General features: G+C 33.1%; 1 protein-coding gene across 6 annotated transcripts in view; it reads right to left on the reverse strand.

Annotated features, from left to right (window-relative positions):
• Positions 1–18,251, reverse strand: part of LOC123682589 — a 143,958-nt gene that overhangs the window by 21,606 nt on the left and 104,101 nt on the right. For all 6 annotated transcript variants that reach the window (XM_045621303.1, XM_045621301.1, XM_045621305.1 and 3 more), the window contains one exon: positions 11,981–12,061. In XM_045621303.1, the coding sequence (XP_045477259.1) occupies positions 11,981–12,061 (81 nt within the window). The remainder of the gene's footprint in view (positions 1–11,980; positions 12,062–18,251) is intronic.

Below are 18,251 nucleotides of genomic sequence, written 5' to 3' on the forward strand. Positions count from 1 at the left end.
ATCAAAGGATAACCCACCTGCTATGACAAAATTCCCATAATAAAAGTCTTACAGTTTTCGAGATATTTTTTTTTTTAAAATAATGAATTTTCGCCCCTTTCAATAGTTTTGCCCTTACGGTTGGTACAATTTTGCATCTTTCTGGTTAATTTTTTCAGTAAAATATTGCTGAAGAATGATTTTAACGTTTACATTTAAAACATCCTCCGAAAATTTTTAAGGGGGGCTATGACAAATATTTTTATTGGAAATTTTGGTAGTGGATTATTTTGTTCATGAAGTTTAGCCCATCGTAGTGGAAAAAAAATGTACCGAGCTACTGCTGCACATTACACCAAGAAATTGTCTATTTTATAGTGATTTCAAAGAGGTATCACACAAGTCATTTGTTATTCAAAGAAAAACGATATGGCTGTTTTTATCCAAATGGGTCCGTTTCTGACAAAATCAAGTTTGTCAATTCTGTTAAGAAATCTTCGATGTTGCATTACTTAGTGAACAATGGCAATTGTTTACGTGCGAAAATATTACTCGCATAATTATTCACCTCAACGAAATTCAATTTTGCCGGCAAATTTTGGAAAACATCATGCAGATCCAGATTTTTTTAATAAGATCATTTGGAGATCTTGAATCGATATTGTGATCCTCACCTCGTGTGGATTAATGATTTTCCAGCTATGCAAATTGTGGAGACTCATGTACCCATCTTCGGTACAGGAAGACTCGTCGCTCCAAATGATCTTATTAAAAAAATCTGGATCTGCATGATGTTTTCCAAAATTTGCCGGCAAAATTGAATTTCGTTGAGGTGAATAATTATGCGAGTAATATTTTCGCACGTAAACAATTGCCATTGTTCACTTAGTAATGCAACATCGAAGATTTCTTAACAGAATTGACAAACTCGATTTTGTCAGAAACGCACCCATTTGGATGAAAACGGCCATATCTTTTTTTTTTAATAACAAATGACTTGTGTGATACCTCTTTGAAATCACTATAAAATAGACAATTTATTGGTGTAATGTGCAGCAGTAGCTCGGTACATTTTTTTTCCACTACGATGGGCTAAACTTCATGAACAAAATAATCCACTACCAAAATTTCCAATAAAAATATTTCTCATTGCCCCCCTTTAAAATTTTCGGAGGATGTTTTCAATGTAAACGTTAAAATCATTCTTCAGCAATATTTTACTGAAAAAATTAACCAGAAAGATGCAAAATTGTACTAACCGTAAGGGCAAAACTATTGAAAGGGGCGAAAATTCATTATTTAAAAAAAAAAAATATCTCGAAAACTGTAAGACTTTTATCATTGGAATTTTGTCATAGCAGGTGGGTTATCCTTTGATCTACATTCTCCCTCGGTTTGACGTGGTCTTTACTGTATAACAATTATTGGTGGAATAAATCAAATAATAGTCGTTTTGCGAAAAAAAATTGGTTAATTTTAGATAAAACTTTTGGATGTCAATTCTTTTGGAATGTTTGCGTGATCTTTCAAAATGCGGAAATCTGCACTGCTATAGAGGATTGATCATTCGCTCCTTTTGTACCTTATGTGACCTAGAACGATGTTTCTCAGAAATCAAAAATATTTTTTTTAATAAAAGGCGTAATTTTTAATTTTGACGATCTATTAAATGTCATAGTGAATTTATTTTAAATAGATTAAAAAAAATACATTTTTAATGTTTTAGATGCATTTTCGCACTTATTTAATGCATATTTACCCAGCCAAGTCATAACAATTGAAAACTACATTAATCAATTTTATTTATAAAATTATTATTATGAGGAATCGATAAAAAAAATTGACTATATATCGTAATATAACACGATATCTCCCGAATTTCTCATTCAATAAAAAACTATTATCATAAGTAATTGCACAAGTGCATCAAAATTACCGATAATTTTGCATGACAGCGTGTTGTCATGAAAACTGCATGAGTTCATTTTCATTTTTGGAGAAAGACCCCTCCACCAAAAATGAAAATGACCGAATGCAGTTTTTCAAAGAAAACACGCTGGAATGCGAAATTATCTGGTAATTTTGATGCACGGGTGTAATTCGGGAGAATATTTCCCGAATAAACTGTTACATCACTTGTCAAACTGATGTAGAATGGAATTGCCATAGATTCGAACTGTGTAAGATGCTTAGAAACTATGCATCTATGAACAGAACAATTATCGCAGGGCTGTTTTGCTTCCTACAATGCAATTATCGCTGTAATTTTCGATAATTGTTCTCCATTTACATAGAAATTTTGACAGGAAGGAAATATTCATTTAAATTGCTTACCTCAATGTTCTGGATGATTGATCCCAAACTATATGATTTTTGAACTTCATAAGCAAATTTCTAAACAACTGATAACACCGCAAATGGTACGCTTGTGCCTCGTTCAAATCCCTTGGTATATTTGCACATTTTTCAAGCAGATTATTCTTTTCGAGAATTTCGAAAATTCTTTTACTTCTTTTTCGAACACAATCAGAAAAACTAATGAAATTTCCGCCCTTATTCGTGCAGAACGCACAAAAGGGTCTAGTCCTTTTTTGCGAACACTGAACTTCGAATGACACAACGCTCACTAAACAACTGTCAACTACGGAGTAGATACTAGGCACTAGGGATAGATATCCTAGAGATCATAAATAAACAGTTAACTGAACAACCATCATAGTATTAAAATTAAATGGCCTCTACAATCACTTTTACCTAGCTTCGTAAAATATGAGAGCACAGTGGTCAGATGATTTGTACAAACCGTAAATGAATATAGGTGATGATTGTGTGAAGGTATTTTCTCCACGGCTTATTTATATTCGAAAGAATAAAGAAATTGAAACTGTTAAACTTGAAGCAAATTTTAAACTTCGTCCATTATTTCTTCTTTCATCTATGAAAAAACTATATAAAGAGTATCTCAATGGAAAAATTATAATTATATTATATTATATTATATAATTATATATATTATATATGAAATAAAATGTTTCAGATATCTATAATATATATAATATATCAGATATCTATAATAGGAATCTAGTGTGATCTTTCTCGCTCTTTTAGAGAAATTATTCTTTTTCAGATCGAATATTTCGTGTTTTGAATAAATGGAATTTGTATTCGAGAGATTCAATGTCAACCGATTTTTGTATCTTATTTGATCCGAAGGTATTCTACAATTACTTGTGGTCGGCGGACAAACTCATTTTTGTTCGATTTTTGGATTATGCAGGGTGATTAAAAATTCAGTATCAAGATTTCAGGGACATATTTCCGTGTCAAAATAAGACAATTTCTTTCCATGAACATTTGTCCGCATATGAGTTTCAAGATTTTTTGAATGTATTTTCCTTCTTAGCTTTCAGTTTTTCAGATATTAAGATCAAATTTGAAATATAGGTTACGTTTTAGGGTTTACAATGTTTACATCATCCGCTATGCCGAATGATCGTAACAAGCTGCTACAGGGAGATATTTTTTCAGAAAAAATATTCATCTCAATTGCTGACATTAAAAACATCTGGTAATAAAGATAGTTTACATTAAAAAATTTATTTTGAGCCGTCAGTTTGTCCGTTTGTTGTCCAATTTCAAAAAGCGATTATCATTAAATTCAATATTACTTGTATTTCCAAGGTTATTATGAAATTGGAACTTGGAACCTAAGAGACTTTCTTTCGAAACAGCATACAAATTGTTGAAAAGGTTTTTGACACTAATAATGAAGAAAAAAGAAATGGAAACTATTAATCTTGACAAGATTGCAAACTTCACACTTTACATATATAACAATAATTGGTGGAATAAATCAAATAATAGTCGTTTTGCGAAAAAAAAATTGGTTAATTTTAGATAAAACTTTTAGATGTCAATTCTTTCGAAATGTTTGCAAGATCATTCAAAATGCGGAAATCTGCACTGCTATAGAGGATTGATCATTCGCTCCTTTTGTACCTTATGTGACCTAGAACGATGTTTCTCAGAAATCAAAAATATTTTTTTTAATAAAAGGCGTAATTTTTAATTTTGACGATCTATTACATGTCATAGTGAATTTATTATCTGTGAATTTATTTTAAATAGATTGAAAAAAATACATTTTTAATGTTTTAGATGCATTTCCGCACTTATTCAATGCATATTTACCCAGCCAAGTCATAACAATTGAAAACTACATTCATCAATTTTATTTATAACCTTATTCACTGAATTGTCTATAAGGAATCGATAAAAAAATTTGACTATATATCGTAATATAACACGATATCTCCCGAATTTCTCATTCAATAAAAAACTATTATCATAAGTAATTGCACAATAGCATCAAAATTACCGATAATTTTGCATGACAGCGTGTTGTCATAAAAACTGCACGAGTTCATTTTCATTTTTGGAGAAAGAGCCCTCCACCAAAAATGAAAATGACCGAATGCAGTTTTTCAAAGAAAACACGCTGGAATGCGAAATTATCCGGTCATTTTGATGCACGGGTGTAATTCGGGGGAATATTTCCCGAATAAACTGTTACATTACCTGTCAAACTGATGTAGAATGGAATTGCCATAGATTCGAACTGTGTAAGATGCGTAGAAACTATGCATCTATGAACAGTGCAATTATCGCAGGGCTGTTTTGCATCCTACAATGCAATTATCGCTGTAATTTTCGATAATTGTTCTCCATTTACATAGAAATTTTGACAGGAAGGAAATATTCATTTAAATTGCTTACCTCAATGTTCTGGATGGTTGATCCCAAACTATATGATTTTTGAACTTCATAAGCAAATTTCTAAACAACTGATAACACCGCAAATGGTACGCTTGTGCCTCGTTCAAATCCCTTGGTATATTTGCACATTTTTCAAGCAGATTATTCTTTTCGAGAATTTCAAAAATTCTTTTACTTCTTTTTCGAACACAATCAGAAAAACTAATTAAATTTCCGCCCTTATTCGTGCAGAACGCACAAAAGGGTCTAGTCCGCATTTTGCGAACACTGAACTTCGAATCACACAACGATCACTAAACAACTGTCAACTACGGAGTAGGTACTAGGCACTAGGGATAGATATCCTAGAGATCATAAATAAACAGTTAACTCAACAACCATCATAGTATTAAAATTAAATGGCCTCTAGAATCACTTTTACCTAGCTTCGAGCACGGTGGTCAGATAATTTGTACAAACCGTAAATGAATATAGGTGATGATTGTGTGTAAGTATTTTCTCCACGGCTTATTTATATTCGAAAGAAAGAAGGAATTGGAACTGTTAAACTCGAAACAAATTGCAAATTTTAAACTTTGTTCATTATTTCTTCTTTCATCTATGAAAAAATTATATAAAGAGTATTTCAATGGAAAAATTGAAATGAGTATATGAAATAAAATGTTTCTATAATATGAATTCATCAAATGTGATCTTTCTCGCTCTTTAAGAGAAACTATTTTTTTTCAGATTGAATATTTCGTTTTTTGAATAAATGGAATTTGTATTCGAGAGATTCAATGTCAACCGATTTTTGTATCTTATTTGATCCGAAGGTATTCTACAATTACTTGTGGTCGGCGGACAAACTCATTTTTGTTCGATTTTTGAATTATGCAGGGTGATTCAAAATTCAGTATCAAGATTTCAGGGACATATTTCCGAGTCAAAATAAGACAATTTCTTTCCATGAACATTTGTCCGCAAATAAGTTTCAAGATTTTTTGAATGTGTTTTCCTTCTTAGCTTTCAGTTTTTCAGATATCAAGATCAAATTTGAAATATAGGTTACGTTTTAGGGTTTACAATGTTTACATCATCCGCTATGCCAAATGATCGTAACAAGCTGCTACAGGGAGATATTTTTTCAGGATTCAAGCCCTTTTTCGCCTTATAAACTTTTTTGTACTACACCGCTGGTAGATTCTAACATATGAAATTAATGAATTCTATATTTTGTTCATATAGTTTGCCGTCTCCTGTAATATTTACGCCATCTTCGATCGTTATCGAGAAAGAAGTGAAATCATTTTTTTATAATTCGCTTCAATCGAAATTTTCAACTGAAGGTAGAAACCCATTATCACAATGAAAACAAAAAACCAAACTTATTTGGTTTGTGATCCGAATTACAAGCTTTTTTGAACATTAATTAAAAATGAGAAAACCCAACGAACCTATATTATAAATTTGATCTCAATATCTCAAACTAAAAGAACTATGTAGAAAAAACTAAAAAAAAAATTAAAACTAAAACGCGGTGTAGTTTGGTAACGATGCGTTCGCGGGCAAGTATTTAGTGAAAAAGTTTTATTTCGACCTAAAAATACGCTCCTGAAATACTGATACTGAATTTTGAATCAAATCAAACATTTTTTGAATCCATTAAACATATCAATAGGTAATGACGAATTGAACTCAATGTCTTCAATATTTTATATAGGTGCAAAGAAAATGTTTATGTTTAATAAACTATTATTATCAAAATAAAACAAAATAATTTCCACTGGATTATTTAATTGTTGGCAACAATTGTTTCGCCACACTGTGGTTTCATCAGGCTACATTTTTGACTGATGAGAGTACAGAGTTTTTCGGAAACTTAAAGAAGAACAAAAATTCAACATTGGCAGAAAAATATTCAATAGGGTATCATAAACTTTTAAGTTATATTGGACAGTTTGCCGCCTGGGATTTCCAAACTATCGGAAGAAATTCAATAAAGGAGATGAGTTTGCATCTATTTGTTCGTGCAAAAAAATATTTTGGCTATTATACCTGTTTATTTCTAGGGATTCTAAAAGTGACAATCTTATGTTCTTTTTTTCTGAATGGAGGATTCCAAAGTTGTGCTCTGGATGATTTAATGCTTGGTGCTGAAATGAAAGATACTATAGGTCTTATTATACTCTTTGATGAAACTTTATAAAGATAATAACACTAGAGTATATTTCATTTCAGCACCAAACATTAAATTATCCAGAGCTCTAATATCAATTATATTCCCAAATTATACTCATCTATAAAACTTCATAAAGATAATAACCCCATTAGACCTATTGCATCTTTTATTTCAGCATCAAACATTAAATTATCCAGAGCTCTAATATCAATTTTACAAAAAGAAACAAAATTTCATTCAGTATACTTGATAAGAAATAGTTGAATTGATTGAGAAAATAAATTCTAAATTTGTTTCTTTCGATGTACTGAACTTATTTTCTAGCATTCCCCTATTAGAAACCATTGAATTAGAATAATAAAAGAATTACTCATTAAAAATAATACCAATCCGATTAAGATGAATGATATTTTAAATTTCTTAGAAATATGCCTCTCCAGAGCACAACTTTGAAATCCTCCATTCAGAAAATAAGAGCATAAGATTGACACTTTTAGAATCCCTAGAAATAAACGGGTATAATAGCCAAAATATTCTTTTGAACGAACAAACAGATGTAAACTCATCTTCTTTATTGAATTTCTTCCGATAGTTTGGAAATCCCAGGCGGCAAACTGTCCAATATAACTTTGAAGTTTATGATACCCTATTGAATATTTTTGTGCCAATGTTGAATTTTTGTTCCTATAAGAAGTTTCCGAAAAACTCTGTACTCTTATCAGTCAAAAAGGTAGCCTGATGAAACCACAGTGTTGCAAAACAATTGTTGCCAACAATTAAATAATCCAGTGGAAATTATATTTTTTTTTTCAATAATAATAATAGTTTATTAAACATAAACATTTTATTTGCACCTATTTAAAATATTGAAGACATTGAGTACAATTCGTCATTAACTATTGATATGTTTAATGGATTCAAAAAATGTTTGATTAGATTCAAAATTCAGTATCAATATTTCAGGAGCGTATTTTTAGGTCAAAATGAGAGTTTTTTCCTGAATATGTGCCCTATTTTTGTTCCTATTTAAGTTTACGAAAAACTCTGTACTCTCACCAGTCAAAAATGTAGCCTGATGAAGCAACAGTGTTGCAAAACAATTGTTGCTAACAATCAAATAATCCAGTGGAAATTAGTTTGTTTTATTTTATTTATAATGAATCCATTATATATTAAATAGGTGTTGCTCGAACGTTATTACTTCCGTTCGATTTGTTAATGAATTGCTAATGGAATAATTATTTTTGGGATTACACATCGATTATGAAAATATTTTGCATTATGTCTATGTCATAATGATCGATTTTGACAGTGATAAAATCGTGATTGTGAGTTCATATTTTTTTTAAATAAAATATGTTATAGTATAGCTATAAAATGATTGTCTCAAAAAAGGGATGTAATTACACGGAGGAAGAAACAAATAAACCTTTGGATCTTTTTAAAAAAATATCGGAATTTATTTTGTTCATAATCGTTCCATAAGTTTTTTTCATTCCAATATATGTATAATATAACCTATTTTTTTCCCATCCGATAGAGATGAAAAACAGGACCAACCAGCCATGCTCGACATCGCCAAGAATATTTTTATCAATTTTTGCCGCTATACAATTTCAAAAAACGAAAAAGGGAGACTTCTCCCAATGAAATGCAGATTTCATAAACAGTTTCAGACGCAAAACTTGATTATTAAATTTTCAAAGAATAAGATTAAGAATAATATTCGATTAAAAACCAAAAACTAATCCTCACAAGACGAATTCCGAATCAAAATTTTCAAAATTACCCCCAAAATATAAGAGGTAAAAATAAAGCTTTAATCTGATGTAAAATAAAAAATTTTAGTAAAGCACGATCCCTACAAATCAAATATCCAATACATCAGATTATTCAAATTGATGAGATGAATAAGTTTCAACAAATAATAAAGCTTTTAGTTTACAATTTCATCAATATATGTCAAATCTCCGAGAAGTAATTTTTTTTTTTAATTTTGCCATACTTATTTATTTGGATCGTGTTCACAAGCCACGAGGAACAATGCTCTTTAATGCTTTGTCGCAAATACAAAGGAATCTGGGGTTATTCATATTCTTTCAATATGTAATAATAAACCCATTATTATTGTGTTGATACCTGTAACTTCAATCTTTGTGACTAAGGGGTTGGTGTAAGTTGATGAACAAAAGATTACACTGTAATTTTCGGAAGTTGATGGGGCAGAAGGTAGAGATTATACTGTAATAAATGCCAATTTGAGTTTCTCATTATTTTTGCATTAAGTTGTCAAATTTGAATTTCGTCCATTTTTCAAACAAACAATACAATTCAGGTCATAGTTGTTTGAAGCAGAACGGCGAACAATCAAAGTTGAAAAATGGTAGAAATGCCACGTGAATAAATAAAGGAAAAACGAAAAAAGGGGAGAAAAAAAAGCTAATTTATTGCACCCTTGAAGACCAAATATATAACTACTTGAAAGATTTTGTCTTCAAGGGTGCAATTGGTCACAATTGGTGTATGTACCAACGAGAACTCAAAAGCTACCTAGTCAGTTTATTCTGCATGAATTTTCAATGTAAAAAAAATTGCTAAAATCGGCCGTTCGTTTCCCTAATTTTGCCAATGTGTCATATAAATTAAGAATATACGCCATGGACGTCCAAATGCAACAATTTCTGAGAGTAATTGCATTTTAATATGCATGTCGTTCTTCTTCAGATTTCATTCAATTAGCAAAATAAATCCTATCAAAACGTCAATGTGTTTTGAAGTGCCATTATATATGACGTCGAGGTTATAGAAAATAAATTCCATCATTAATAAATAAATATAAAAATTAAGTCTTGATTGAATAAATACCCGATCAGCGTAGCAAACCTGTAGCAGGATTTTAAGACTATTGAATGTGCATAGGTCGCGAGAATCTATATAATTGTTTATTTGAAAAGTTCACTCTGAAGTGCAGCAGAGGAAGTGAGGTTATGAAAGGTGGGTGTATTGGTAAGTATAAAACCACATGCTGTGCTTGCTGGTTGCGTACAGACATACAGAGAAAAAAATAAATATCATTAACAAGTTTTTTCTACCGATTTGATTTGATCTTTTATCTTGAATTAGTATAAAATGTGATCTACAACCTCTTCGACAGATGATAGCTTTGCTCATTCTCCAACATTTTTTTTTGCCTATGAACATAGGTTCGATTCGTTTTCGCTTGTAGAATGTTTTTGTTTCATGTTCATAGAACCAGTAATGAAGAAATTATGAGAACTTTTCATTTCACGCCATTCTGCAATTTTCTCTGTGAGCTCGAAAACAGTTGAATTTATGAGATTGCGGTTTTCACCAAATTAATCATCTCAAATATCGAGCCTGAAAATTTGGGACAATGAATTTGGGATACCCGATACAAGCTTCATAGGCTAGCGATGCCCCCATTTGAGCTTTGGTAAAAATAATAGATTTATTTTGCTTGACGGTATCAACAACAATCATGGACATGAATGGACACTGCAAAATCCAATGATTTGATGCCAGTAGGTGGTTGAAATGATCATTTAAATGTAGATTTGTATGAGAATTTTTTGAGAAAAAACTTATTCCAATTCATTGATGATCTAGAGCTCAACATCGTTGGAAATATGTGTTATTAACATGATAGTGAACCACCACACAGAGAAAGACAAATAACGGGTGTTTTTTTCGAGGAATATAACTTTAAGTTGGCATTACTGTTCAAGAAGGCGACCGATTTCACAGCTGTCAAGTGATTTATTCTCAGTTTGGTTTGGCAATTCATAGTGAATAGACTCACGCATGAACAACGTTCGCAAATAGTGCAATTTTATTTCGAAAATAATGGTTCTGTGCGAAATACGTATCGCGCACTACGTCCATTTTATTTTGTTTAGCGATGAAGCGCACTTCTGGTTGAATGGCTACGTCAACAAACAAAAATGCCGCATTTGGAGTCAAGCTAATCCTCAAGTGTATGTCGAAACACCGTTACATCCAGAAAAACTGACTGGTGCGCTTTATGGGCTGGTGGAATCATTGGTCCGTACTTCTTCAAAAACGATGATGGCCAGAACGTTATTGTCAATGGTGATCGATATAGAGCCATGATTATTAACTTTTTCATTTCTGAATTGAACAACCATGATGTCTAGGAGCTGTGGTTCCAACAAGACGGCGCAACATGTCACACAGCTCGTGCCACAATCGATTTATTGAAAGACACGTTTGGTGACCGCCTAATTTCACGTTTTGGACCAGTGAATTGGCCTCCAAGACCTTGTGATTCACCACCGCAATACTACTTTCTGTGGGGCTATGTAAAGTCATTGGTCTATGCGGATAAGCCACAAACCCTTGGCCATTTGGAAGACAACATTCTCCGTGTTATTGCCGATATACGGCCACAAATGTTGGAAAAAATCATCGAAAATTGGATGTCCAGATTGGACTACATCCGAGCCAGCCGTGGCGGTCATATGCCAGAAATCATATTTAAAATGTAATACCACAAGATTATTTTGCGGATAAACAAAATTCATGTCAATCGAATAATCCATCGTTGTTTCATTGCAATTTAAAGTTCTATAGCTCTAAAAAAAAACACCCTCTAGTTGCTCAAATAAATGAAAATTTCTCGAATAAATCTATGGATCAAAGGAGACCAATACTATGGCCACTTCCATTAGATTTTTATTTATGGGGATATATGAAGCAGAATCATCCATAAAGAATTACATGAGAGAATTCAAGAAGAACCAAACCAAAAAAAAAGAATCGACTCAAATCTGAAAATTCGGTTCGTCAATGTGCATTCTCAATATTTTTCATCTTTAACCATCAAGTAATATCTAAGTTTCAAACATATTTCTGAAATACTTTTTTTCAATGCTTGTTTTTTTTTAAGAAAATGAATCGAGCCTATTTGAAAATGTTCAGAATAAGTGCAGTTATCATCAGTTCAAAGTATTTGTATTTGTAACCTTGTAAATGGTTATTCACACACCAGTATGGTTATCTACCCAAAAAAATATTTATACTCACGCAAGAAATCTCTCATTATGATAACTTCTCCTAAATTCCCTCTCTTGAAATTCAGTTTCCACGCGTCTGCGGTGGGAATTCCTAGAAAAGAAAAAGATGCATCATTAATCAAAGAAAAACTTACAATAGAAAAAAAATAAGTATGTCAGTATGGTGCTCTCGTTCAGTTGAATAACCATAAATCCTCCAATTGGGTATGAGGTTTCCAAAAAAATTAGTTAGTCTTTGTTTCAATTGTGATGTTTTTTATTCTCGCGCCAAGAGACGTCGAAAGATAGATTTATGTTTCTATCTGTTGGGAATTAAGGCGAATAATTCATTTGAAATCCGAATACCTCTCTTCGAGTCATAAATGTCATCCCAAAAAACCGATTAGTTTTAGATTCTGAAAGCGAAGGATGAGGACATTTTTTTTTTGACTCATGTGGTGTCCACTTGAAGGAAAAACCCTCGAACAATGAAATGCTTTTAACGTATAGGTCAATTTTAGCCGATCTATCGTGTCGACACAGACACCTTAAGGTTGTAGACTACTTTGCGCTGAAACTGCAATTCCGCTAGATGGAGCTACCCGAAAATTTTTGGTAGATTTGTACCTGACACACCCATTCAACTTGAAGAACCGCCTGTTTGGTATTTATTGCCCCTAATAAAATCTCAACTCTCGATGAAGCCCAGCAAAGAGTGTGTTTCTGTAAACTTTAGAAATTCAGTTCAGTTTAGATACAGTGGCGTATCCTAGGGGGGATAAGGGGGATATATACCCCCAGGAGGAATATCCATTATATGTAACAACCTTATATATCACAATCTTATTATGAGTTAGCAAAATTCTTTGGAAATCTTCTTCTAAAGAAGGAAAATTTGATTTTTTTTTCCTTTATTCCCCCTCCAAGGCTTATGTCTGGGTACGCCACTGTTTAGGTATATAATAATAAATAAGAAAATCGCTGAAAATATTGTGAAGTTAGAAATGAGAATGAACCACTGTCATGGACTCATTTTGAGTATGGATAATAGAAATTATATATTGGTTCAAGTGGAATTTGTTGCACATCTGGTAATTAGCTTTTGTACGGGTTGGGCAAATTTCGATGTTTTAGCACTACAACTTTTGAACCAGAGGAGATAGACAAAATCTGATACCCCATTCCCGGTCTCTTTTTCTGAGAAACTAACAAGGGTAGTATTCATTTTTGGCCACCTTCTTTTGTTTTAGAGTTATAAGCGAAAATTGAAAAATGGCGATATCGAAAAACATTTATATCTCCGCTAATACTGATGATAGAGCTCTTAAATTAAGATATTATACAGGAACTTTTTTACGTAGAATCCAGTGGCGTGCTTGTCTTTTCAAAAGGGTTTTTAATTACGAAGCTATGACCTAAAGTTATGTTTGTTCAAATGGGAACACTAGATTTCTGTGCCATTTTTTGAAAGCTTAATTTTTCCTGATTTCAAAAATATATAATATCGTATGATTCATATCAATATAAATATAGTATAACTTCAGTAGTCCGGGCAGATATCGTTCCGGTACCTGCCCGGATTATTGAGGCGTCCGGATTACTGGAGTGATTTTAATTTATGAAATAAAGCAACTTATAAATTATCAAAATAAGGTTTATTAATCATATCACAAAAAATATTATTTTCTCATAAAATAAAACAAAACTGAACAAAACTCCTGAGTACATGTAACACGTTATGTAAATATGTACATGTAGGTATTTATAATATTGTATACATATATATTATGTATGTATGCAAAATGAAATATCTTCTCCTTTTTTGAAAAATACATATCAATTTCAGTTTGAACCTTTTTGGATGCATCTATATCAATTGCCTTGTCTTTAAGCCTTTTCAAAAGCTATAAATCTTCAAGGGGAAGATTATTCTTCTCAGTCCACCTGATAGCTAGACTTTTCTGTGAGTGTAAGTGTCTTATGTGATCGTTTGACTGGAGCCATTGCGTCCGGCACGCTCAAAAACAAAGTGCAGAATGAAAGATGCTGCCGCCGCGCTGTTTCCAACCGGCATGTAACCGTTTTTCACATGTATAGACAGGAAAATGCTATTATTTTGCATAATGAATATATTCGCGCCCGTATTTTAGAGGCAAAAATTTCAAAATGCCTGAATCCCAGCAGTGTCCGGAATACTGGAGTGTCCGGGATAGCGACTGTCCGAACTATCGCAGTTGTACTGTAATAGAAAATTCGTTCATTTTTTCACATTTTTGGTCCTACAAACCCGAAACTAAAATAGTCCAACTGAACAAGACCCCTATTGAGCCAGATGAATTAGGCAATGCAGGGCGACGAAATTTTATTTTGCCGGTGCGCCAAATTGTCTGGCGGTGGCCATGTTGGTATATCGATTTCATCACTGATCAGCAGCAAGTTGACAAAAATATCTCTTCTTGGAAACAAAAATGTTTTTCAAGGCTCTCGAAATTTAAACTATTGTAATAAAATTTTTAATAGATCCACTAAAGTGTTTGATTGTCTCAGACTTTACTTGTCGGATCCACTAAAATCAGAAGGGTTTTCCTTCTTATTTATGGGATGAGGAATACCATTACCCTTAGAGAAAGTTAGTCAATGGAACCCTAATGGCTCTATCTTCCTTTGTTATTCAAGATCTTAACCAAGTTAATTTATTGCTTCTGTCGAGATTTTGTTGAGGTTGTCTTTCAAAGATTACCATAAAATTCGATTTTAATATAATGACTTCGTGCCCGAGGTGTGATAAACGTACTGAAAGACGTATAAACAAAACGCTGTAAATACTTATACATATATCGAATTAGGTAGGATATCAATTGAAATTTCAACAGAAAAATCGAAAAAATTTTGGATCAACGACCAATTCTCAATTCCAAAATTCCCATTCAAAATGGACCGGTGTGAAGTTATCCACATCCACAAGTACACTCCGTGCCAAAAGTAGAGTCCAAGCAAAACATGGTATATTTATGATTTTCAATATGAAAATGGATAGTAATTTATTATTTGACCCAAGCAATACTAACTTTGCATATTTTTTTCTATTATTGAACATTTTTTAGCAATTCAGAGGGTTGTTAATGTTGTTATAGGGGCCGATTCTAGTTAAAATTCCATAACTTTTTTGTTTGAAATAGTACCGTGTTCTGCTTTAAGTATGTGATGAACAGAGGAAAACTGAATCAAATGACATACCCCACATAGTTTGTCTCGAGGAGGGGGGAAATTTCGATTTTGGGGATATTTTCTAGATAAAAATTCATAACTTTTTTGTTCGAAATAGTACCGTGTCCTGCTCTTAGTATGTGATGAACAGAGGAAAACTGAATCAAATGATATACCCCACATAGTTTGTCAGGCCTCGGGGATGGAGGAAACTGCGGTTTTGGGGGTATTTTCTAGATAAAAATTCATAACATTTTTGTTCGAAATAGTACCGTGTCCTGCTCTTAGTATGTGATGAACACAGGAAAACTGAATCAAATGATATACCCCACATAATTTGTCAGGCCTCGGGGTGGGGGGAAACTGCGGTTTTGGGGGTATTTTCTAGATAAAAATTCATAACTTTTTTGTTTGAAATAGTACCGTGTTCTGCTTTTAGTATATGGTAAACAGAGGAAAACTGAATCAAATGACATACCCCACATAGTTTGTCAGGCCTCGGGGTGGGGGGGACACTGCGGTTTTGGGGGTATTTTCTAGATAAAAATTCATAACTTTTTTGTTTGAAATAGTACCGTGTTCTGCTTTTAGTATGTGGTAAACATAGGAACACTGAATCAAATGACATACCCCACATAGTTTGTCAGGCCTCGGGGTGGGGGGGACACTGCGGTTTTGGGGGTATTTTCTAGATAAAAATTCATAACTTTTTTGTTTGAAATAGTACCGTGTTCTGCTTTTAGTATGTGGTAAACAGAGAAAAACTGAATCAAATAACATACCCCACATAGTTTGTCAGGCCTCGGAGAAGGGGAAATTTCGATTTTGGGGGTATTTTCTAGATGAGAATTCATAACTTTTTTGTTTGAAATAGTACCGTGTTCTGCTTTTAGTATGTGGTAAACAGAGGAAAACTGAATCAAATAACATACCCCACATAGTTTGTCAGGCCTCGGAGGAGAAATTTCGATTTTGGGGGTATTTTCTAGATAAAAATTCATAACTTTTTTGTTTGAAATAGTACCGTGTCCTGCTTTTAGTATGTGGTAAACAGAGGAAAACTGAATCAAATAACATACCCCACATAGTTTGTCAGGCCTCGGAGAAGGGGGAAATTTCGATTTTGGGGGTATTTTCTAGATAAAAATTCATAACTTTTTTGTTTGAAATAGTACCGTGTTCTGCTTTTAGTATGTGGTAAACATAGGAAAACTGAATCAAATGACATACCCCACATAGTTTGTCAGGCCTCGGGGTGGGGGGGACACTGCGGTTTTGGGGGTATTTTCCAGATAAAAATTCATAACTTTTTTGTTTGAAATAGTACCGTGTTCTGCTTTTAGTATATGGTAAACAGAGGAAAACTGAATCAAATGACATACCCCACATAGTTTGTCAGGCCTCGGGGTGGGGGGGAAACTGCGGTTTTAGGGGTATTTTCTAGATAAAAATTCATAACTTTTTTGTTTGAAATAGTACCGTGTTCTGCTTTTAGTATGTGGTAAACAGAGGAAAACTTAATCAAATAACATACCCCACATAGTTTGTCAGGCCTCGGAGAAGGGGGAAATTTCGATTTTGGGGGTATTTTCTAGATGAAAATTCATAACTTTTTTGTTTGAAATAGTACCGTGTTCTGCTTTTAGTATATGGTAAACAGAGGAAAACTGAATCAAATGACATACCCCACATAGTTTGTCAGGCATCGGGGAGGGAGGGACACTGCGGTTTTGGGGGTATTTTCTAGATAAAAATTCATAACTTTTTTGTTTGAATTAGTAACCTGTTCTGCTTTTAGTATGTGATAAACAGAGGAATCTGAATCAAATGACATACCTCACATAGTTTGTCAGGCCTCGGGAAGGGGGGAAATTTCGATTTTGGGGGTATTTTCTAGATAAACATTCATAACTTTTTTGTTTGAATTAGTACCCTGTTCTGCTTTTAGTATGTGATAAACAGAAGAAAACTGAATCAAATGACATACCCCAGATAGTTTGTCAGACCTCGGGAAGGGGGGAAATTTCGATTTCGGGGGTATTTTCTAGTTAAAAATTCATAACTTTTTTGTTTGAATTAGTAACCTGTTCTGCTTTTAGTATGTGATAAACAGAGGAATCTGAATCAAATGAAATACCTCACATAGTTTGTCAGGCCTCGGGAAGGGGGGAAATTTCGATTTTGGGGGTATTTTCTAGATAAAAATTCATAACTTTTTTGTTTGAATTAGTACCCTGTTTTGCTTTTAGTATGTGATGAACAGAAGAAAACTGAATCAAATGACATACCCCAGATAGTTTATCAGGCCTCGGGAAGGGGGGAAATTTCGATTTTGGGGGTATTTTCTAGATAAAAACTCATAACTTTTTTGTTTGAATGAGTACCCTGTTCTGTTATTAGTATGTGATAAACAGAGGAAAAATGAATCAAATGATATACCCCACATAGTTTGTCAGGCCTCGGGGAAGGAGGATTTTCCGATTTTGGAGGTATTTTCTAGATAAAATTCATAACTTTTTTGTTTGAAATAGTACCGTGTTCTGCTTTTAGTATGTGGTAAACAGAGGAAAACTGAATCAAATAACATACCCCACATAGTTTGTCAGGCCTCGGAGAAGGGGGAAATTTCGATTTTGGGGGTATTTTCTAGATGAAAATTCATAACTTTTTTGTTTGAAATAGTACCGTGTTCTGCTTTTAGTATATGGTAAACAGAGGAAAACTGAATCAAATGACATACCCCACATAGTTTGTCAGGCATCGGGGAGGGAGGGACACTGCGGTTTTGGGGGTATTTTCTAGATAAAAATTCATAACTTTTTTGTTTGAATTAGTAACCTGTTCTGCTTTTAGTATGTGATAAACAGAGGAATCTGAATCAAATGACATACCTCACATAGTTTGTCAGGCCTCGGGAAGGGGGGAAATTTCGATTTTGGGGGTATTTTCTAGATAAACATTCATAACTTTTTTGTTTGAATTAGTACCCTGTTCTGCTTTTAGTATGTGATAAACAGAAGAAAACTGAATCAAATGACATACCCCAGATAGTTTGTCAGGCCTCGGGAAGGGGGGAAATTTCGATTTTGGGGGTA

Source organism: Harmonia axyridis, chromosome 6 (genome assembly GCF_914767665.1).
Source record: "Harmonia axyridis chromosome 6, icHarAxyr1.1, whole genome shotgun sequence".
Taxonomy (NCBI): Eukaryota; Metazoa; Arthropoda; class Insecta; order Coleoptera; family Coccinellidae; genus Harmonia; species Harmonia axyridis.